We start from the raw sequence: 24052 nt of genomic DNA on the forward strand, positions 1-24052 counted from the left end.
GTTACAATAAATTTTTTTTTTATTTTCACTGTGGTTTTAATTTCGTGACCGTTCGGACCTTGAAAAAATAACCCTCGTAGCTTAATATTAACCGGTCTTTTACGATTTGTCGTAAAAAAATAGTCGAACCAGTTGCATACCTCTAACAATTGTTATCAAAAATACTTGATTTTAAAGTGGAAAATTTGATTTTAAGTACAACTTTGAAAATTTAATATAAATCAAAACTTCCAAATTTACAAAAAATAAAATTAAAATAAAATTCATCAAGAGGAAAAGGACGGAGACAATTTAAACTTAAACCGGTATAACACAAAAGTTTTATAAAAAATTTATTAAAATAATTTCCTTTTTTATTTTGAAATGTATGTATAATTTGGAAATATAATGGGAAAATAATGCTCGAATCCGATCGGGGATTCAAACCTGGAATTTTTCGGATGAAAGATAAAGATCTTATTAAATTTACTTTACCGTACATTATGTAAACAATTTTTAACTTATCAGGCTTAGTTCTGAAGAGATTATTTACTTCAAATTATATACTTAATAAAGACACGAGAAGTTTTTATTAATTTAGTATAAAAAAAATAAACTTAATATTGTAACAAATATTTAATACACCGCACAATGTTTCATTACAACTTTAACTTCTTTCAAGTGCTAACAAAAGAAAAATTTTTCGATGGAAAATTCCATCGATTTTCTCGTTTTAAAATTTAATCTTCCATCGATTAATTATATAGTCGGTCAAGTGGTTTCAATAAATGCTACATTACTATTTCCCGACTGATATTACCTCTGTACCAGTCTTACGCTAATTCAATACTAATTCTAGATTAATTTTAACTCAAACTCGAGACTTAATCGATCTACTGAGACAGCAACGGTTTAAAAAACTCGGATAATTAAATCACATATAATAAGGCCACATCCAAGATTTTCCTTCAAGTCTTAGTCGACGTATGAGCGAACATTTATTTTTCCCTACAAAAAATGTTGAAAACATAAAAATTGCAATAACTCGAGACCTAATCGATTTGCTGGAACGAGCGATCGCTTAAAATACTCGGAAACTCAAGTAACACATAATGCAGCAAAGATTTTTCTTCAACTCTCAGTAGAGATATTAGCAAATACTGGTTCTTCCTATATTATAATATCGTAAAAAAAATGTTGGCAGTAAAAAAGCAGCTAGGGGTCGCAGCCCCCTAGTTTAGTTTTTATTTTGTTTCAGCAGTTTACTTTCTATTTTCTTTTTATTTTAGGTATACGTCGATACAAATTAATTTTTATTAATCGATAAAATTTTTAAACAAAATTTTAATAAAATATATACAAAATTAATATTTTTATTCATTATTATAAATAAACATTAAATTAACTTTTGTATATTTATTTTACAGCCCCTTATCTTCAAGAACAGATTGACTGTAAGTAAAACTAAAGTTATTTTTAATTTATATCGTAATTTTTATTGAAGTAATAAAATTTAATAAAACAACTATAACGCGATAAAATTATTTATTATTTAAACCGATAAAAAATTTTGTTGTCGATTAATTTTATTATTTTTGAACGACGATTATATATAGTAAAAGGAACGAGAAAAAAAAAGATATCGGGGTGTAATCAACCCTCGTTGTCGTTTAACTTTATACATGATAACAAGCGATAGAAGAAAAAATTTGGAACTACAATAACTGTCCAAAGACGACTATAAAAATTACCAATTTATTTTAGAGAAATTAAAAAACGAGTAAAAAGGATTTATTGTTATAAGAATAAAAAAAAACATATTTCGGCTTTGAAAGAAGCCGGAATAATTAAGAAATTACATATTAATATAGGGAAACACAATATATGCTTTAAGCACGACAGTTTTCTTATTTAAATAGTAAAATTACGAAGTACGGACGAAACGGAGATACAAAAAAGCAGATCAACACCAAAATGGACAGCTTTCGTGAAGATAATGAAACCAGTTTGTATTAAATATATATCTAAGGAATTAGAAAAACATTTGAATATATTTTTATTACGTATAACGCTTTACATAGGCGTGAAACAAAGAGAATAAGGAAAATAAAAAAGGAAAGAATCCTCTGACTTTTGAAATGTAATGTTACGGAAGAATTTTTAAAATCAGGTGGTTCAATAAAATTACAAGATGAAGAGATCTTAAATCGAATTAAAAAGGAGAGAAGATTTTTTTGCAGTCTTTTAAAGAAACTGACTATACCGGTTATCGATATAAAATTAATTAATCTGATAAAAGAGATGCGTAAAAGAATAAAATCTGTAAAAAAAGGCAAAAACCAGAAATCAAGAAATTAATATGTAAAAATTATGTCGAGCTTAAAAGATTAACGCATAACAAAAATCAACGAAGAACAGTATCAAAACACACGTCTAATGACTGAGAAAAAACAGTTAACATATATGAAAAGAAAAATCATACCTAACAATTAAATTCAGAATTCTTCCTTAAATTTATACCCTTTAATTATTGCGTTGATTATTTTAATAAACCGACCGATAATTTTTCATAATTTTCATTTTGCTTTTGTTTTTTTTTAAATTAAAATTCTGATACAATGAAAAGCAGTATTACTGTTTATAAAATAAAGCTCAGATCTTTCATTAATAAGTTTTGTACGGTTTATATGAACCGTATAATTTTTACTATCGATAAAATAATCATCAGAAACTTTAAAACCGTAAAAAAGCATACGATAAATATTTCCATATTCAATTAAGTTATAAATAAAATCAACTTTTAAATTCTTTTTAAATTATAATAGTATTTTTTATAGATATATCTAGTAAAATAAGCACAATATTTAAAAACAGTTTACGCTAAATTTTTTTTTTTTTAATTGATTTTATTATAAATATTTTTTACTAAATTATTTAATATAATAATCTTTTATATTATTTACAGGAATATGTTTTTGCTGCCAAATCATCTTTTGAACTCATCCAAACCTCTGAATCAGTCGTAAGTAAATTAAGTTTGTATGTGTATAATGTTATATAAATTTCAATAACAACCGCATTTTGATAGTTTAAGTATAAGAAAGAAATCTTTATTTTAAATTCTAAAGGGGGAAAAAGTAATTTTAAAAATAAATAAAAATTTAAAGTTTTTCTGCTCTACATTTGGTTATTAAACAGAAATACTTTTCCTTTAAAAAAAAAACATAAAAACTAATTTCCTAAATAATTTAAATTAGAGCAACCAAATTTGTATTTTTCGTGTTATTATTAATAAGTACTTTATTGCGATTAAATAATTTTTTTTTTTCAAATTCCTCAGCTTAGATATTTTATGAATTATACAGAGCGTTTCTAAAATGGTGGGCTGACTATGCTTTTTAGGATTTCACTTGTAAAACTAAACAAAAAATATCCTTAGAAAAAATGGCAATTACTCCTTCGTTCTCCCCCTGTCGGTCATTTTGTTATTTTTATATCAAAATTTATATCTCAAGTTCAGATAGACGAATCGCATTAATATTTGGTAAGCGTCTTGGTTATAAAGTATTACCCTTAGAAAGAAATCAGGGCTTAAATACTTTCTTCATAAATATAACTTTTATCAAAATTTTATGTTATTTGCTAAAATATTAAACCTTTCATTTTGAACAAAATGACACTCGTTTTTAAAATCGGTTAAAATTGACGATTTAAGATTTGTCATAATTGTTAGGTCTATTATTGTGAGAAAACTATTATCTAATTTGATACTAATTTACAATACTATAATTAACAATAAATAAAAATATTTCATCGAATTGAACTTAAAGTGGAGGACATGAAAACAGACACAAAATTACAATATCAATTTTCTCCCATAACTCGGTTATTTGTTAACCGATTTTCAAAAATAAAATCTAATTTTGTTCAAAGTAAAAGGCTTAATATTTTACCAGACATACATTTTGACGACACTAATATTTATGGAAATATAACGGATTGAAAAATAAATATAACGGTAATTTTCGAAGGTATTTAATTCCTGATTTTTTTGCTAATTTTAAAACTTTATTACCAAATATTAATGCGATTCGTTTATCCGAAATTAAGATATAAAGTTTTATACAAAAATAACAAAATGGCGGACAGGGAGAGAACGAAGGAGAAATTTCCATTTTTCTAAGGATATTTTTTGTTTAGTTTTACAAGTAGAATCCGAAAAAAACAAAGCAAGCCCATTATTTTAGAAATACTCTGTATAATGTTATATGTATATTTTAATAACAACCAAATTTTGATAGTTTATAAGAAAAAAATTTTTATTTTAAATTCTATCCTAGCAAAAGAAAAAATAATCTAAAAACAGATAAACATTTAAAGTTTCTATGCACTACATTTGGCTGTTGAATAGAAATACTTTTCGTCTCAAAAGAACATAAAAAAATAATAATTTTCTGAATCGTTTAAATTAGAGCGATTAAATTTTTATTTTCCATATTATTAATAAGTAATTTATTGCAATTTTTTTTTTTTTTTTTAATTCCTCAGGTTAGATATTTTATGAATTATATAATCAAATATGATTCACGAAAATGTAAAATATATTAATAGTTTAACTTATAATAGCATAGGTGATACATTCCTTGAGATAATTTATGTTTTGTATTTTTTCCTCGTGCACAAAAGCCTTCATAAAAATACATTTATTTTTCCAATTTATGGAAACTTACGGGACACTCTGAGGTAGTTTTTTGATGTCTCATAAGTACTCTTACATGTCCAAGTATAAAAAAAAAATTAAAGTACGGTTTTTTCAACCCCTTAAAGGTAACAATTAAGATAATCTACAAATAAGTGGCTTACGCATATTTATGATACAGGAGTTTGACTATTAATAGTTTATTGGGTAAGTGTGAATAATTTAGAGCATAGCTAAAATTAAATCATGAATAAAATTAATTTACTAAATCATTTTTACAGATTTCCAGCTACTTCCAAGAATCCTACTTAGTAAGTATTATTATTATTATTATTATTATACTGTTACAATAAAATTCAGTACTACCATCACATAATATATATATTTTCGTAGCATAAAATACATTACTGGAACATTTTTTTGTCTTCAGTCATTCGGCTGGTATGATGCAGCTTTCCAAGATTCCCTATCAAGTGCCACTCGTTTCATTTCGGTATATCCCCTTCAACTTACATCACTAACAATTTGTTTTAGATATTCCAAACGTTGCCTGCCTGCACAATTTTTCCCATCAACCTGTTCCGCCAATATCTAAGCGACTATTCCAGGGAGCCTTAATATGTGGACTGTAAGTCTTCTTTTAACTATATTTTTTCAAATGCTTCTTTCTTCATCTATTTGCCGCAATACCTCTTCATTTCTCACTTTATCCACCCGTCTGATTTTTAACATTCTCCTATAGCACCGCATTTCAAAAGCTTCTAATCTTTTCTTCGATCGTCCCAAGTTTCACTTCCGTATAAAGCGACGCTCCAAACATACACTTTCAAAAATGTTTTCCTGGCGTTTAAATTAATTTTTGATGTAAACAAATTACATTTCTGACTGAAAGCTCGTTTCGCTTGTGCTATTTTATATCGCTCCTGCTTCGTCCATATTTAGTAATTCTACTTCCCCTATAACAAAATTCTTCTACCTCCATAATCTTTTCTCCTCCTATTTTCACATTCAGTGGACCATCTTTGTTATTTTTACTACATTTCATTACTTTCGTTTTGTTCTTCTTTATCTTCATGCGGAAGTTTTTGCGTAGGAATTCATCCGTGCCGTTCATTGTTTCTTCTAAATCTTTTTACTCTCGGCTAGAATTAGTATATCATCAGCAAATCGAAGCATCTTTATCTTTTCGCCTTGTACTGTTACTCCGGATCTAAATTGTTCTTTAACATAATTACTGCTAGTTCTGTGCAAAGATTAAAAAGTAACGGGGATATGGAAATCTTTGTCGGACACTCTTTTTTATTACGGCTTCTTTCTTATGTTCTTCGACTATTATTGTTGCAGTTTGGTTCCTGTAAATGTTGTTCTTGTTCTCTATACTTGAACCCTAAATTTTTTAACTGGAACATTATATTACTAATATTATTCCAGATTAATTTAAATGTATTATGGGACAGATTCGGATTTTTCTACATACCTTAACACTACCGCTAAGGAAACTAACAAATACAAAAACGTTTCATTTGAACATTTACGTTCAAATAAAATTGAAATATTAATTATTTTATAACCTGTATTTAAAATGTATCGTAAGTAAATTTCTTACAACTTCAATATTTTTTGTTAATATAATTTAATCTATAAATTACTGATAATACGTTCTGTTTACATGTTATTTCTAATTTCTATTTTTATTTTTAGCAATTACTCGTCAAGTCCGCAACATACAGAAGCACTTTCGCTGTAAGTTTGATTTTGGATTAATATTGTACAATATATATGTGTATGTTACAATAAATATTTTGTTCAGATTATTAAATAATAATTACAAATTATATAGATTACATTAGCAATAATAGATTTCCATGTTAGACTTATTCCAGCAGTTTCCTGGAACAATCGAGTGAAACCTTGATTAGAGTATTAAAAAGTACATAGATATAAATAACAAATATATATATATTTGTTTAGTTATAATCAATTTTTTTTCCTTATTATAATGTCATAGCAACTTTACTTTCAGCAAGATAATTAAACGATAAGTAAATAAGATATATTTGAATTAATATTGAGTTACCACAGACCCAGGAACTTGTGATTTAATAACGGAACAGAAGACCATAAAGTCACCTAATTGAAGCGATAAAACAAACCAAGAATATTGTTCCTCAGCGATCTTGAAAAATCACTGATCGTGTTATCTAAAAAAATTGACCGCCAAATAATTTGGATGCCGATCCAAACGATTTTTCCAGAGAGATTTCCTGTCGAACGGTTCGCAACTTAAAATCATTATATATAAGGCTATTACTTACCTAAGAGGTTATGTTGAGCATTTTCCGCTGTTTTTGTTTGGTATCGTTTAAGTATGTCAATGCTGGAGTTGCACGCTGTACCCCGCAATTCAAGCCAGTAAGTACAGACAGGCTTCAAAACGGATTTATAAATCGATAATTTACTTCTGCTGAAAGCCGAGATCTACGTCCTACCAGTCAGTACATGTGTTTAAATTTGAGGTCCAACCGTTTCCGCGGAGTGATATGTTTCGCCCAAGTAAGTCGTCGATCTTACGATGATCTTAAGATGAAAACCAAATATTTAGTCTTGAGATCTCGGAATCGGAACATTGAAGGTAGAAACAGGAGGACAGTGTTCTTTAGGAAAGGTAAACGTGACGTGCTTTGATTTTGTTTCTTTTATTTTTATTTTCCAACATGTAAGCCACAATTCGAGGAGAGAAATATAATATTGAATAAAATGACACGCAGTAGTCGGATTTTCGTAGACAGCAAGAATTGCAATATCGTCAGCAAACGTTGCAACTGTGGTATCTGCCGTAATCGGCAAGTCGTCTGTAAACAGAAAATATAATTAATATGAAATAATGAATAATGTATCGTGAATATGTAACATAATGAATATGTTACAACTGCGTAAAATAAATAAATGAAAATAATTTCAAGGCTTTATTTTCTAAATATTTCAGATTGTATTTAACTGTACATTAAACCAATACTAAAAACTAATATATATATATATATATATATATATAAATAATTACTTAAAAACTCATGAACAAAGTAATATTGTTACTGTAAAAAATAATATCTTTTAATTCAATTCTAAATAAATTGGTTGGACATTTTTAGGTATCGCTTCATAAAAAACAAAACTAAAACACAATGAGATCATTTCTCGTAGGCCAAAATGTTATACTATTTTTAGTATAAATAGCTCTGTTTCATATCACTGAATATTGTTATTTATTAAGAACAAATTGCTACATTTTTTCTTATTTATATGCAAATGCAAAACGTCAAAATTATAAATTTATTAAAAATGAAAGAAAAATCAAATGTAGATTTTTTGTAATCATTAAAAGTAGATGATTTTTGAAAAGTAGCCCTGAGATTAAAAAAAAAAAATAAATTTATTAATGTAAATATCCTTTTTGTAATATCAAAAATTTATATTACATATTTCAACACTTTCATATTAAAATCGATTTATGAATCGCAGATAAAATTTTAAAAAAATCTTAATTTTTAACTGAAATTTTTCATAAATTTCTAGGTAATTTTTAATTGCTATATTAAATTAAAATTTTATTACGAAAAAATAAAAAATACGCATTATTACTTTTTATATAAGCGAAGTTCATTTATTATTATAATGAGATAAAATATGTTTTTGCGGTTTCTTCATTTTATGAAGAAATTCATGTTATTACTGGTCAAAACGTATAAAAAAAGCTCAGTTGACAAGGAAGGTGGGATAAATTGCTGGACTGGCGACCGGCAACTGGCTTCTTACTACTAATTACGATGTTCTGTTACTAATCCCTTAACTCCTCATTCCATGCCAACTCCCACGTAGAACTACAGCTCAGCTGAATGTTGACGCTTTCAAAACTTGACGAGTTCATAAAATTATCTGGCTTCAAAATAGATATTTTTTTAAAATAATTATTTTATGAAATAAATTATTTTTTATTAATTGTCTTTAAGTGAAGAAATAATATTATTAAACTATTTTAACTTTTTTCTTTTTTTTTCAGAGTTTATTCCAGTGTGTGAGTATAAACCGTACTGATGTATTACTATTATTATTATTATTATTATTGTATACATACGGAGTGGATAAACACGGAAATAGTCCATGTTTATACATTAATAAAAATAAATAACAAAATTTCTGTTAACAGCAGAGAATTTTGATATCATCTAATAAATGGTTAAATAAGTTTAATTATATATAATTGAACTCTAAAAATCCAACGATTTTAGTAGATAAAATATATTTTTCATGTTTATTCGTCGAAGAAGACCATCACAAATAGTAAAATAGATTTATTCAATCCATTATTCAAGGAAAGCAAAGAAATATAATAGAACGAAACAATTTTTCCCAATCTTTCTTATAATTATATCATACAAAACCATCTGCGGTTATATGAGAGTAACTATTACATTTTACTTTCCCTAATAGTAATGATGTTCATTCTACGATTAATTTCTATTGTTAAGAGTATAGAGGTGTAGCAACAAGTAAAACATATGTACCGACGTATGCCCTATGAATAAATGAAGGGTCAAGGGATAGTTCTCTTATATCCTGACCGGTTAACTCTTCTGTTTTGTTCATTTCATTTTGTCCCGATTAATCTTCACTGATCTCTTTCACGCTCACATTTCTAATGCATTTCTTAGCTCCCATACTTTACATTCTACAGAACTACGCTTCAAATATTTTACTTCAAGAGATGCTTCTAAAGTGAAACAACGTGTTATACGTAATAACCGTTTAAATATATTAAATTTATTATATTAAACTTAACTTATTATATTAAATTTAACTTAATAATCGCTCTTCTCGTTTTTATTTCATTTTCACATATATCGACATCGTTTTGTAATCATACCGTATTTTACAAAAATTTTCGCAGGATAATACCGATAACAAACATTAAGAATAGAGTTCGCTTTACTTTCATTAAAAGAACTTTTCAGATCGTTGAGATATATGCGGCTGATAAACACAATAGGTATATATATCCTTCTTCAGTATCAATTATTCAATTATTATACGAAGGATATATCTACAGTAGTGACTGCCGGGAAATTTTTCTCTTTAAGGTTAGTGGCCACGCTAGAAATGTACACACTGCATTGGTGTCTGTGAGTTGCCGCGTTGTAGTATCTTTGATTACGTGTGAGTTATTACATTATAAAATGAATAGGAAAATCAATGTTGCCGCCGACTGTGAAATACGTGGAGCCATATGTTTTTTAAACCATCAAAACGTTAAGCCGGCTGAAATTCATAGGCAGTTGGTTACTATGTACGGTGATAATGTAATGAATGAAAGAAACGTCCGAAAATAATGCGAAAGGTACAGAAATAACAGAATTAACGTGAACGATGATGAACGTTCGGGAAGGCCCTCGATAATCACCAAGGGCTTGTTGAAAGGCGTCGCTGATGAAATCAGAAAAGATCGTCGCTCACGATTTCCGATCTGAGCTTTCAAGAGCTGTTATCGGTTGCACTGTTCACCACCATTTAGGCTTCAGAATGGTTAGTGCATGTCGGGTGCCGCACGTCTTACAATGTCACAAAAAAATCCAAATGGCATTTTCTTTGGAATTTTTGATGCGTTACACAGAATGAGTTCCTTAATTCAATCGTATTCCTTAGTTCAATCGATGAAACACGGATTTCGTATTACACGCCAGACAGAAAAAGGCAGTCTCAAATGATTGGCGTCATCCTCGATCATCAACCAGACCGACAAAGACCAAACCACAGCCATTTAGACGCAAACTGAAGGCCACACAGTCTTTTGGGATCGGTTTGGCATACTGCTGATGGATTTCGTGCCGCGTGGAACGACTATAAATGCAGAAGCCTATTGCGAAACTCTACGTAAGTTACGGGGCGCCATTCAAAATCAGTTACGTGGGCGGCTGACCGACGGCGTCGACCTGCTGCACGATAATACGCGTCCACATATTGCCGATCCGACACGTGATTTACTGAGAACATTTGGATGGGAAATTCACGATCGCCCTCTATATTGTCCGGACTTAGCTCCTTTTGATTACCAATTGTTGGAAAATTGAATGAATTTGTGAACGGTAAGCGATTCGCGGACGACTTTGAACTTAAAAATGTCAGTGGTTAAATGGACTGGCGGCAGAAGAATACGACAAAGGAATATTGAAGCTGGTATACCGCTACAATAAATGTCGTAATTCATGTGGCGATTATGTAGAGAAGTAGTACAAGGTATGTAGTTTAAGAAAAAAAAATATATAAAGTTTTCAAAATAAATCTATTTACAATGAAACGGTCTTTACTTTAAGAGATAACCTCTCGTAGAATTTCCATAATGAAAAAATAATAACGATTAATTTTTAAACCGGAAAATAAAAACTATGCGTGACGTCTATTCTTAAACAACCTTATCAGTGTTACCATAATCGCTAAGTGATTTTTTTTGTTTGTAATGATAAGTAGATGCTAAAGAGAGTTTCATCGATATGGATTTAGTTTCTTTATTCGTTACTGGTCAGAATAGTAGTGAAACGGGCAGTAAATAATTTTTTAAATAACGCAAAACAGCTTTTACTTGCTGTAAAAATAATTGTAGTTTCTTAGGAATGTTGTAAATTAATTTACAAAGAGTTCATAGACGGCAGCGTATTTTACTAAGTTATAAATTTTAATACGTTTGAAAAATTTACGAGATATTCGAAACCATTACTACAAATTTAATACTTTCAAAAAAATATAATTTTTTTACATTAATTTATATTGAATGAAACAAATTTAAAAAAAATAATAATAACTAAATAAATATATTAAATTTCTATGAAAAAATAAAATTAAACTGTTATAAAATAATAAAAAAGAAAGAAAAATCGAACAGTAATATTTTTAAATACGAATTGTTATGCCGTGAAATAAGTACTAATATGTACATGATAAAGAAAAATAAAACATAGAAATGTGAAAATTAAAAAAAAAAAAAACAATAATATTTAACCGTTATTTTTAATAAACTAACATTACATTTTATTACAGGATGAATCTGCTGTCTTTGCAAGACTTAAATGGGTAAGTAATATTAAAAAAAAAATTATATTTCATTTTATAATATATAATTAAAACAGTAAGTAAGCATTTTTTTTGTAATCAATTATAATAAAATCGTACAGCTCTTATGTTTTAAGAGATCAGTAATATACATTATGTCAAGGTAAATTTGATTAAATCGGGGATTATACATAATTACCGGTTAATATGTGTAATCGTCTCCAATGTTAGAGAATTTAATAAATATATAGCAATTTACATATTAAAATAACAACTCGACTATAAGCGGTAATTACTGAATTTATTATTTAAATAATCAAAACGTTACTGTTAATTATCGAGGTCGGTTAGCGAAGAGAGCGTAGCTTATCAGTTTAGATCACCGATTCTCGCCGGCCTCCGTGGGGCGAGCGGTAGCGGCTCGGCTTTTCATCCGGAGGTCCCGGGTTGGTATTCCGGTCACGAATTGCATTTTCACACGCGCTACAAATCATTCATCTCATCCTCTGAAGCAATATCTAACAGATAGAGAATCAAAAATTTTCTAGCGTCCCCAACATTTTTAAATTTACCATCTGTTAAAAATAATAATTCAAATTGCTGTTTTTACGAAGCGCTCTTACAAATAGGAAATGCAAGTATTGTTTTTAAATGTGCATACCCTATTTCTGAGTTTAAACTTATATTTTAAATGAGAGCAATTAAAACGCATATTTAATCATATTTGGAAGTATTTTTATTAAAATTGCTTTCAAAAATTGCAATTGTACTTATATAGTTGTATAACAACAATAGTGATAGTAAATTCATTTGATGTTGGGTTAAGCTGAGAGCGGGTGATATATTTTGCAGTCTCAATCTTTAAACATTTCAACACCTCGAAAAAAATGAACAAAAGCCAAAAAACTGCAACGCTACATTAAAGACGTCACAATTTGTTATTAAAGCTAGATCAAAACCCTTTAATTTCCATACGTCGCTTTGATCGGAAGATATGCAGCATTAATGACAAACGCGGCCTTTTCTCTTTAAAGTGGAATATTTCGGTTCATTGAAATTTTAGAATCATATAAAAAAGAAATTAAAGCTAAAGTCTTAAAATTTTAAACGATTTTAATGCGGTCTACTGGGAAAATTTCTTTTCCCCATGCGCTCTATAAAATACGAAGAAAAAGTTTCAAATTTTTAAAACTTTTCTTCTAGTCGATTTTTTTATTTATTTTGATGATTTTGAAATCTGAAGCATACTTTCAAAAATAAAGAGATAAATTCAAGCTTTAATTTTTTTTTTATTCGTCTCTCTAAACCTTTTGGTTGCAAAGTTAAAGTAGTTTGAGTACAATAATTTTTATTATAAAATATAGGTTTCCCTTTAATTTTTTGTACTAGTGTAGTACATATTTAATTTTATTTAGAAATATCAGGAAAACATAATTTTTGCCTTTTTTTAATCAGCCATCGCCTTCCTACACCGTCTGAACGTCCCCTATTTTCTGAATGCCTTCTACCGGCACCCCCCCCCCCTGTAATTATGCATAATCAGCGGATTAATAATTTACTGTAAAATATATATTCTTAATCACTTTATTGTATACTAAAGACATGGCGTCAAACATTTTTTCCATTGTAAATGGGCACACTAATTGTACTCAAACTTCATTATTATTATTACTTGAATTAACTTCTGGGCTCCATATTAAGGTATATTTAAGAAATAAGACCCAGATAAAACACACACACACACACACACACACACACACACACACACACACACATATATATATATATATATATATATATATATATATATATATAAAATTCATTTTCATCTGTAAATGTTTTATTTAATTATAAAAGTGTATTAAAATATCTTAAGTAAATAATTAATTTAGAAAGCTGTGCCATATACTAGAGAGTTTATAACATGTACAGCTGTATGTAATTTAAAAATTAACGGTCCAGTTTTGCTTAAATAATAAAAACATCATCGATTTACGAAATGGAGACAAGAAAACGTTTTCTATAGAAAGAAGATAATTTTATTACGAGTACAATTGCAGACGCTCCGAACAAATACACTTATCGTATGGATACTAATATTTCATATCGATTTCAAAAAATATATATATGTACATATCTATACCTGGGTTTCAGAATCGATATTTGAACACTTTATCGGAAATTAATGTAAATTATTTCAAAAAGAAATTTGTTTTTAATTTACATTACAAAATAATAGATTCTTTATTATTGGAAAAAATTTAATTCTTTGTTAAAAACAAAAAATAAGATTTTCAATTTACGGGTTCTCAAAGCGGTTAATTAAATTTAGCTACTTGAAGCAGAAAAAAAAAATCTTATTTATTAAAAAGAAAAAAGAATTTGATAGGTAAATATTAAAATTTAAAAAATATTTTTATAAAATTTCATCTTTTTATTGTTTTACACAACCTGCCCCGAATTTTGTTTCCGCTGCAGATCACCTGAAAATACAAGAGCAATCAATTATACATAGAAAATAATGTTATTCGTAAATCATAATCGGTCCCAGAGCTGAAGAAAGGCTGCATGTTTTGCAGCCTTTCTGCAGCAGCAGCGGTGAAAATTTATCAAATTACAAATCACGGTGCCAAGACGCATTTTTTTATTCCCTGTATGGCGTCGAAAATAACGGTTGCAATACAATCAACTCACGCTGATGTGCGGCAGAATATTCAGTCGGGTAAAGCGGGCGACGTGAATTCACATCACTCCTCAATAACCCCGATAACTCTGATATGAACGTCTTTCTATTTTTAAAAATGATTTTTTTCTGATTTCAGTAACGACGGTAACTTTTACATAAACTTATAGAATTGTAATTAATTGTACTTTTAACTTATTTTTCAGGCTTACGCTCAAAACCACAACGGTTTCCTTTTGGTAAGAAAATATTTTATTAAAATTTTATATTTTTTTTCCTTTTACAAAGTTTTATAAATAAAAATACCAAGATAGAGATTACTCTTGTTTGATTTATAAACATATTTTCATAAAAAAGACGTAATAATATTTCTAAAATTTTAACGATTAAATATTTATTTTATTTAAAATTTTACGGGAAGAAAAATGATCTTAGTTAATATTTAACCGATTGTTATATCAAATAGTCGTTCAATAAATAACCCAAAGTTTAATTTACTGCATTCAAAAAAAAGAGAAATTAACTTATACTTCAGCGTAAAAAAAAAAACTGTAAACACTCGATGATCTGTTTTATTCTGGTATTACAGTTCGACTGTATTAATAAAAATTATTTAAGAGACTTTAAAACAACTAACAAAACGCATTTGAGCGAATAATTCTGTAAATAAAACATTAGAGAATAACATTTAAAATAAAATCAAAAATAATTGTTATTAGATTTTTATAAAATTATGTTAATATTATTTTGTTTGTTTTTACAGCTTCTCAGACACGTTTTCTCAAGGGTAAATATAAAATATTATTATCATAATACGTATATTTTTAGTGAAATAAATAAATTTTAAATATATAAGAATTTTAACATTTATTCAATTATTTAATATTCTTGTACCTGTGTATATACTCGGGTACGACAAAATAAGTAGAGAAATTGTTTTTTTTTTTATTACAATGCCACAGCAACTTTACAATCTGTTCGGCAAGATAATCGAACAATAAGTAAATAAGATGTATTTGAACTAACATTCAGTTGTCACAGACCCAGCGGCTTGCGACTTAACAATGAAATAGAAGAGCACTCCGTACGGTTGAAACGATAAGGCAAACCAATTACATTGTTCCTCAGTAATCTTGAAAAATTACTGATCGTGTTATCTAATAAATTGACCGCCAAATAATTCGGGTGCCCGTCCAAATGATTTTGATACCGTAGGCTGGCCAGATAGATTTTCTGCCGAACGGTTCGCAACTTAAGATCATTATATATAAACCTATTACTTATGTACCAGGGAATGTTGAGGATTTTCCGTAGTGTTTTTGTCTGGCAGAGGAAAACGTACACAAAAAAAGTCGTGTGTGCGTATGGTTTAAGACAAATTAATCAGCTACGATTTATTTTTATTAATTTTATTATTATTGACAATTTACAGTTTTAAAACGATTTTTAATAGATCTATTAATCGTGATATCGAAATAATACAAGAATAAAAATGTTGAATACGCAACCTCGGTTACTTGCATATTTTTTAAGCGAAAGAATTATCGATATTCGTGCTACATTATCGATAATTAACGAAAGTATTTTTTCTACGGCTGAGAAAAAAATAAAAATTTCCCGCAACTTTTGTTAACTTACAGCTGGAGTTTGGAAATCCGGAATTTCCTTTGATGTATAGAGTGAAATTACTGACCGATTCAGTGTATGAATGCACGAGAGATATTAATATGTGAGAATTTAAACTAAAATTTCTGCTGTTTCTGATGTTTGAAGTTTATATGAGTATATATAAGCTGCCTATATTCTTGTCTGCGGTATTGGAAACTGGAGGCGTAAAAGTTTCGAAAAATCGCTCAAGCCTGTTCCCTAGCCCGGCTGTAAAGTATATAAACTTATGAAGACTAAAAAGTAAAAAATAAAATATACAAAAAAAAACTTTTTAAAAACCACTTTTATTTTTTTATCTTTTAACAGAGGTCGTTATTCCAACTCGAGGACTACTTAAGTATTAATACCAAAGTTTGGCAAACAAAGAGTAGCTTCTTCTCGAAAAGATCATACTTATCGAACACCTATTACAAGAGATTCGCAAGTTCTAGAAGCTCATCGTTTTCATCTACTCAATCCTTCAAGAAGTCGAAGAGATCGGTTAAAAGATCAGCCTCAGGTAAATTCAGATCTTTCGGAAAGAAGAGGAACAGCTCAGATTCATCCGATTAGATCGTAGGTCGACTAAATCGTCCGATTGTGGAAGGTAAATATAATTTTTTTTAATTACAACATTTTAACGATCGGGTTCCGATAAACAGTACCGTATTCAGAATTATAAAACAATTTTAAAGCTTAAATCGGGTTTACCGATCGTGCAGTATAATTTTAAAACTAACAAAAATACCGTACTTACGAGTGTGTGAGAAAAGTAATGAGACTGACTTTTTACTTACCGAAGTTTTTAATTTTTTCAAACAACAATATTATCCCTTGGGCAGCTATACACCGGCGGATTCGTTTTTCCCACTCCTGGTAGCAGCGCTGGAAGGCTTCAATCGGTAGGGCTTTTAACCGGTCGGTCACAGTTTTTTTAATGTTCTCCAGAGTTCCAAAATGATGTCCTTTTTAGAAATGCATTCGTTATTGAAACGATTTTTGAGTTCGGTGCAAACGCGAAATCTCTCGGCTTTGTGATGACGGTAAGCTCTCTGGGAATCCACCTTGCACAAGTCTTATGGTAATCCAGTTTGTTTTGAACGGTGGAATGAGATGTGCCGACACGTACTGAACATTTTTCAGCAATTTGTTCAACTGTATGTTGTGTCCGAGGTCGACACTGTTACCGGGCGCTCGGAGCGGTGCTCGTCGGTCACGCTTTTGCGGCCACTTTTAAACTTTTCTACCCGCGGGTAAAAGCTTGTACGGTTCATGCAACTACTACCGTATTGTTTGTTCATCCGAGAGAATATTTCTGACGGATGCACACTTTCCGAAAGTAAAAATCGGATCACAGAACGCTGTTCTTCAAAGGTATTTTCTTCGAGCGGACCGGCATCGTAACTAAGACTTAGAGGTTATGTTTACGTTATTATTAATCGAACAGCTGACTAATACTCTTCGCAAGATTGCCGGTTCACACTTACAAAAGTTTAATTTACCTGCATTACGCGTATCCTTCACTAAAAATCTTTGTCTGTTTAATTATTGAATAACTGTTGTATAATAATATATAAATTAAGTAATAATGTTACGTTTTATTTATTTATGTATTTTTAATAATATATTTTTGTTTTATTTTTATGATTTCAGATATATTACGTTAATCATCATCATCAATGAATACAAATATATCCTATGATAAATAAATATAAATGTAAAAAAAATCTTATAAATTACGTATTGCTCCTGTTGAAAGAAATAAATTAAAAAAATAATGCATACTTAATTACTTTTATTTTGTTTTCCACTTTCCTCTTGGTTTATTTATATTAAATAAATATTTTAAAAATTATGTACGAGGTGTGTAAGAAAAGTAATGAGACTGACGTTTTACTTACCAAAGTATTTATTTTTTTCAAACAACAATATTAAAGTACTTCAAAGTAGTTTCCTCGGAGTCGTTGTTCACTCCTGGTAGCAGAACTGGACGGCTTCAACTGGTAGGGCTTTTAACTGGTAGGTCACAGTCTATTGAATGTTCTCCAGAGTTAAAAATTGACGTCCTTTTAAGACACGTTTCAATTTCAAAAAAAGGAAAAGTCACAAGGTTTCAAATCAGGTGAATAGAGGGGGGAGTTGAGGAACCGTAGGAATGCGTTTTGAGGTCAAAAATTCCTTAATGGAAATGGCCGTGTGACACGGGGCATTCTCATGAAGAAGCATCCACTTGTCTGCAATGTCTCGTCTCACGCGAATCACTCTTTTCCTGAGCCTTTCAAGTACATCTTTGTAAAACACTCGGTTGACAGTTTGTCCTGGAGGAACAAATTCTTTCTGAACGATACCCCTACAGTCAAAAAAGCAAATCGGCAGGGTTTTGATCTTCGATTTCCTCATTCGACATCTTTTTCGGCCGAGTAGATGACGGAGTGAGCCACTCTTCGTTTTGCCGCTTTGTTTCAGGATCGAAGTCAAATATCCAGGATTCATCACCTATGATCAAACGATTGAAGAATTCTTGGTCGTTGTCAATCCTCTCAAGAAGATCAACGCGAACGTTTCTTCGATCGTCCTTCTGTTCCGTTGTGAGGTTTTTCGACACCGATTTCGCACAAACCTTTCGCATGTCCAAATCGTCTGTCAAAATTGATTTACAGTGAAAGCGTTTAAATTTAATTGGTCACTCATCAACCTTATTGTTAAACGACGGTCTGATCTCACAAGAACCCTCACACGCTCAACGTTTTCGTCAGATTTTGAAGTTGAAGGTCTCCCTGAGCGAGGTTGTTCTTCAACGTGTTCTCGGCCTTCCAAAAATGATTTGTGTCAGCGGAAAACTTGTGCTCTTGATAAGCAATGTTCCCCGTAGGTCTGTTTCAACTTTTCAAAGGTCACACTCGCGGTTTCCCCAAGTTTAACGCAAAACTTGATTGCGCAACATCACTCTGAATTCCGATGCTCCATTTTCGTAACGCACAACAAAAACTCAACTTCACTGATTGCGGTCAAAAATATTGTGTTGGCTGAACGGAGTTGAAATTCGCACTGAGCATGTGGAAGGGATGAACAAACCGGTCTAGCACAGACCTGTAGACACAGCGTTGCCAGATCGCTCGCAGTATTACCAATCTCATTACTTTTCTCACATACCTCGTACGCATTCATTTTAACTATTTAAGAACTTTAAATGTGAAACTTTTCCTCGATTTTTGATTGCAGAAGATTGAAGGTTCCTCCCTATTGACAACCCTATTGTTTGCAATCTCAGCCTTTTTCCAATACAGAAAAAATTTTTAAATTTCATTGTCCTAACAGTTATTAACAACTGATTTTTAAAGTCGAAAGTTCTGAGGTTCAAGTGAAAGTAAGTTGCTTTTATACGGGTTTGAATACTAGACTGTGAATAACGGTGTAATTTGGTGGTGGAGGTTCAATTAAACACACATCTCAGGAATGATCGGTCTGAATCTGTATAATACCTCATTTACACGTCATACATATCATCCTTATCTCATTGTACCTTAAGGGGAGGGGGTTATTTGTTGTTCGCTAGTTGAACAGATTGCAACGTACACATTAGGAAAATAAAGAAAAATAAATTGTATTAAATTAGTAATTCGTTTTCAAGTCAAGATAAATTTTGACTATGTTGTTGATGTTGTGTCTTTTCTGCATTTCTTTCTTAGAATAACAAGATTAATTAAACAGAATTTTGGTTACCGATTTAATATTATAAAACGAAAAATTATACAGTTTTTAAAAATAAACAAAAATAATTATGTTATAACGACAATACAATTCCACTTATTAACAACAAAACAGTAAAATTACAACACTAAGGACTCAGATAATTCAACTTATGTAGATACTATTGATTATAAGGTGTACCTCCTAAAAAAAGTTTCAAGAACAGAACCGTTTTATAATTGTATCCGAGTTTGTATTTAATTTTCTAGTTCCATGATAAAGACACTGTTTGTTATATGTATTTTTCATCAGCCGGAAAGCTAATTCCGTTTTATTAGCTGCTGCCGTTAACGCTTTGTACTTCCAACGGAAATACTCATTTTGACCACTCCTGAATCCATTTTGACTGGTTTCGGCGTAACGTCTGTATGTATATATGTTATCTCAGATAACTCAAAAACGATTAGCCGTAGGATATTGAAATTTTGGATTTAGGACTTTTGTAAGATCTAGTTGTGCACTTCCCGTTTTGATTGCAATCGACTGAACTAAAAGTGGTCAAAAAAGCACAAAATCTAAAAAAATCGGATTTTGGACTTTTTCTTAACTGCAGTAATAAGAGAGATTTTCAAAGACATATATAATTGGTACTTATTTTCATCGGTTCTAGAGTTATAACCAAATAAAATTTTAATTAATGAAATATTTGGATCTTACAAGGGGAAGGCACATCCGTTCAAATACGACTATCTCCTTTTTTTTTAATTTAAATATATCGATTTATTAATAATTGTTAACCTGCGATTATAAAAAAAATACAATAAATAATTCAATAACAAAAAAAATTATTAAAGAATTGGAGGATCGTATCTCACTTTCAAATTAAATGAACTGCAGCGAAAAATGTATATATGTAATCTAATAGTCGTGCAAGGAAGTCATATGATGTCCACAGCAGATTTTTTTATCTCAAAAATTCCAACCGATTCATTTTCCGAGATATTTGAGATTATCTACTTTTTTACTATGTATACTATAAGGAAATTCGAGAATACATGGCTCTTTCACAATAAGGCACGAAAATACCTAGGCGTGACACTTGATAGAACGCTTTCATTGAAGGAGCACCTAATGAAAACCGCACAGAAATTGAAAGCGAGAAACAACATTATACATAAGCTCTGTGGAACAACGTGGGGAGCATCGGCTTCCACTTTGCGCACATCGGCTCTGAACCTAGTCTTCTCGGCTGCTGAATATTGTGCGCCAGTGTGGCTTAACAGCCTTTATGTTCATATAATTGATGCTCAACTTAATAACACTACGAGAATGATCGCCGGGTTTATCAGATCTACTCCCGTGGAATGGCTTTCGGTATTCAGCCGCATACCACCCCCAAACCTTCTTCTTTTTTTTTTAATCCTTTTTTAACCACACTAGGGCAACCGGTAACCGCCTGTAAGACGTTGCATCGGTTGACCTAATGTGACGCGGCGATGACTAACCATCCCCTTTCAGCAGTATCCGCCCATTGGATAGTCACCCATCAGGGTCCCTTCTGGATCATCAAGACATTACAACCTTCTCTTCTGGATGCCGTAACGCCCCTCCCCAGAAGGGCTGCCCTCCCCGTCCCTACCACTAGTCAGGGTCCGAGTATGCCGTCACGCATACCCTCCCGATCCTCGCGCGCCCGCCCCTCACACCTTGAGGGTCTTTCATGCTTCATTGAAGTACTCCGACCTGGCCACTCTTGCGTGTATCCAGGCAGGACACCCTCTGCAAGAAAGTTGCCTCCCTGGCCCTGCACGGTTCCGCGCTTCGTTCCCCTGGCTTCATTATTTTTTAAGCCAGCTAGCTCCCTGTGTTTTTTCCCCGGATCGCAAGCGACAACATATATTGATAATAAGTTATTAAAATTAACACACACAATATTGAGCAATGACTCAACATAACATAATAAATATTACCACGATACAGCAGCAGCAGCAACGCGTTAATCCTTGTCGCAGAAACATAGTCTGTCTTGTCTCCTGCCTGTACATCACGCAGGGATGTGCTACCGTCTCCATGTTTCCACCACCAATCCTTTTATCCATTGAAGTCCCTCGTATAGGAACAATGGTATCGTAAATAAGTACAACAAAGGTATAATCATCAAAATTACAAGTATTTAGATCATAATTACAATAATAAGACACATCAGGATATATAATAGTTACATGAGAAAATACATCTTGGGATACAGTTAGACACAGTAATAAAATGCTACCCTAGTACACTGTAATCGCACTCCTAGATTGGCCGGTCCGATCCTGTGTTGGCCATTCACTGGGTACTAATTCAAGTATATAAATCATTACAAAGCAAAACAATAAATTATAAAAGACTACCGACGTCACTTCAAGTACGGATACCCCTACCGCAGGCGTAAACTTCCCACACCCGAGGCTGTTGGGCAACCGTGTCGTTGTATTGGATCCTAAACCTAATTGCGCTTGCGTCCGGTCTCCAAGGGATTTCAGCCCTCTCTTTTACAACATAGATACATTAACTTAGCCTAAAAGTCCTTCTGGGTAATGCTCTCCACCCCACTGACTAGTCAGCCCCCCACTGAGCCGCTTCTCTTTCTTTTGTGCTGAGAATTCTCTTGCTCAAGGACGCCACTTGGGCCCACTGTCTACGTCCCCAAAGCATATGATCAACTATCGTCTCCGGAGTCAGCCAGTCCAGCTGCAGCAGCCTCCGGACACCGTCCCACCTTCTGCATTTGAAGATCGTATGCTCCAGGGTGTCCTCCTCCTCGCAGTACATACAGACCGGGGTTCTCCTTCTTCCGAACCTGGACAAGTACGAGCCGAACTTTCCATGGCCCGACAGCAGTTAAGGTAGGTAGTAATCGACTTCGCCGAACCCCCGCCGGGTCCATGGCTTCAGCCTCGATACCATCCCCAAACCTGCGCCGTATGAACGCTCTTGTAAGACAGTACAAGAAGATTATGGACAATCGAAACCTATCAATAGATGAGGACATTGAGGATGCCAATCGTGGCCGCGTTCGATCTAGAAAGCCGCCTATCAAAACAGCAATTGCTGCCACAGAGGACGGATTTAACCCGACTGACGCCTGGCGTCAAGAATGGACCGCAAAACAGAATAACCAAATCCCATGTGTTACTCAAAGGCCGCCGGGTTTTGACTTGCCACGTAAGACATGGTCAAAGCTAAACAGAATACGAACTCGGCACGGTAGGTGCGCCTATTTCCTGTATAAATATATATGTATGGGGTAAAACACCGACGCCCCTTTGTGAGTGTGGTGAAAACCAAACTGTTACACATCACAGAAGTTTGCCCTAAGAGAGCTTATGAAGGGAATCCTGAAGATTTCCCGATGGCGACTCCAGAATCAGTAGCATGTATTAATTTGTTAAATGTTTGTTTGTAATTTTGACCGTAATTGGTGTTGTGTTTTGGTGCCACACGCCAAATAAATATAAGGAAATTCAGGCGGTTTTTATTATTAGTAAAAATTTTCGTTTTCTCAGACACAACTTTGAGTTCCATTTTATTGTACATATTCATCTTTTTCATTACATAATAAATATTACAGAAAAATAAAAGAGAAACGAAAAAATTAATCGTATATTTAATATTTAAAAATCAGATCTAAGTAACGTTGTAATATATTTATGACATCATATTGGTGAAATGTGTGTGTGTGATAATTACGTTTAAATCGTTATAAGTGTATATATAATACACATACAAACGAAATTAATTAAGAGTAAACATTATGTTAAAAAAGAATTACATATTAATAATAATCTTTCTTTTTAATTTTGAATTCAGCAAAAGTGCACTCAGAACACATTAATAAAATCAAACATTATGAATTACGTTGTTTACGAGTTGTGTTGTTAAGGATACGGATATGTTTTTATATTCTAGTTCATCTTTTCATTTTTTTTATAAATGAAGTAAAGAAATGCACATAAATATTACCAAAGTACTATTTAATAAACGGAAAATAGCGAAAGCATCTCCGATAAGATAAACAAAGTAATAAGATATTGTATTACATTACAAACATAATGAATTATTGACAAAAAATAAACACATATGCGTGATTACAAAGAATAGATGCTAGCAGAAATCTTTAGATACAATAACACGGTAACTAACACACAACGAGATCAAACAATAACATCAATCAACTAAAACCGAATAAGACAATATAATAAAATCAAATATAT

At 31.3% G+C, this 24052-nt stretch overlaps 1 protein-coding gene across 3 annotated transcripts in view; it reads left to right on the plus strand.

Annotated features, from left to right (window-relative positions):
• LOC142332604 (uncharacterized) overlaps window positions 1-17890 on the plus strand; it is an 88126-nt gene extending 70236 nt beyond the window's left edge. For all 3 annotated transcript variants that reach the window (XM_075379138.1, XM_075379136.1, XM_075379137.1), the window contains 10 exons: window positions 1407-1433; window positions 2945-3001; window positions 4960-4989; window positions 6380-6421; window positions 8736-8750; window positions 11765-11797; window positions 14666-14698; window positions 15223-15246; window positions 16434-16713; window positions 17760-17890. In XM_075379138.1, coding sequence (XP_075235253.1) covers window positions 1407-1433; window positions 2945-3001; window positions 4960-4989; window positions 6380-6421; window positions 8736-8750; window positions 11765-11797; window positions 14666-14698; window positions 15223-15246; window positions 16434-16679 — 507 coding nt within the window. In that variant the 3' untranslated portion in view covers window positions 16680-16713; window positions 17760-17890. The remainder of the gene's footprint in view (window positions 1-1406; window positions 1434-2944; window positions 3002-4959; window positions 4990-6379; window positions 6422-8735; window positions 8751-11764; window positions 11798-14665; window positions 14699-15222; window positions 15247-16433; window positions 16714-17759) is intronic.
• Window positions 17891-24052: the final 6162 nt, after the last annotated feature.

The sequence above is a fragment of the Lycorma delicatula genome, chromosome 11 (assembly GCF_047948215.1).
Source record: "Lycorma delicatula isolate Av1 chromosome 11, ASM4794821v1, whole genome shotgun sequence".
NCBI classification, from domain to species: Eukaryota; Metazoa; Arthropoda; class Insecta; order Hemiptera; family Fulgoridae; genus Lycorma; species Lycorma delicatula.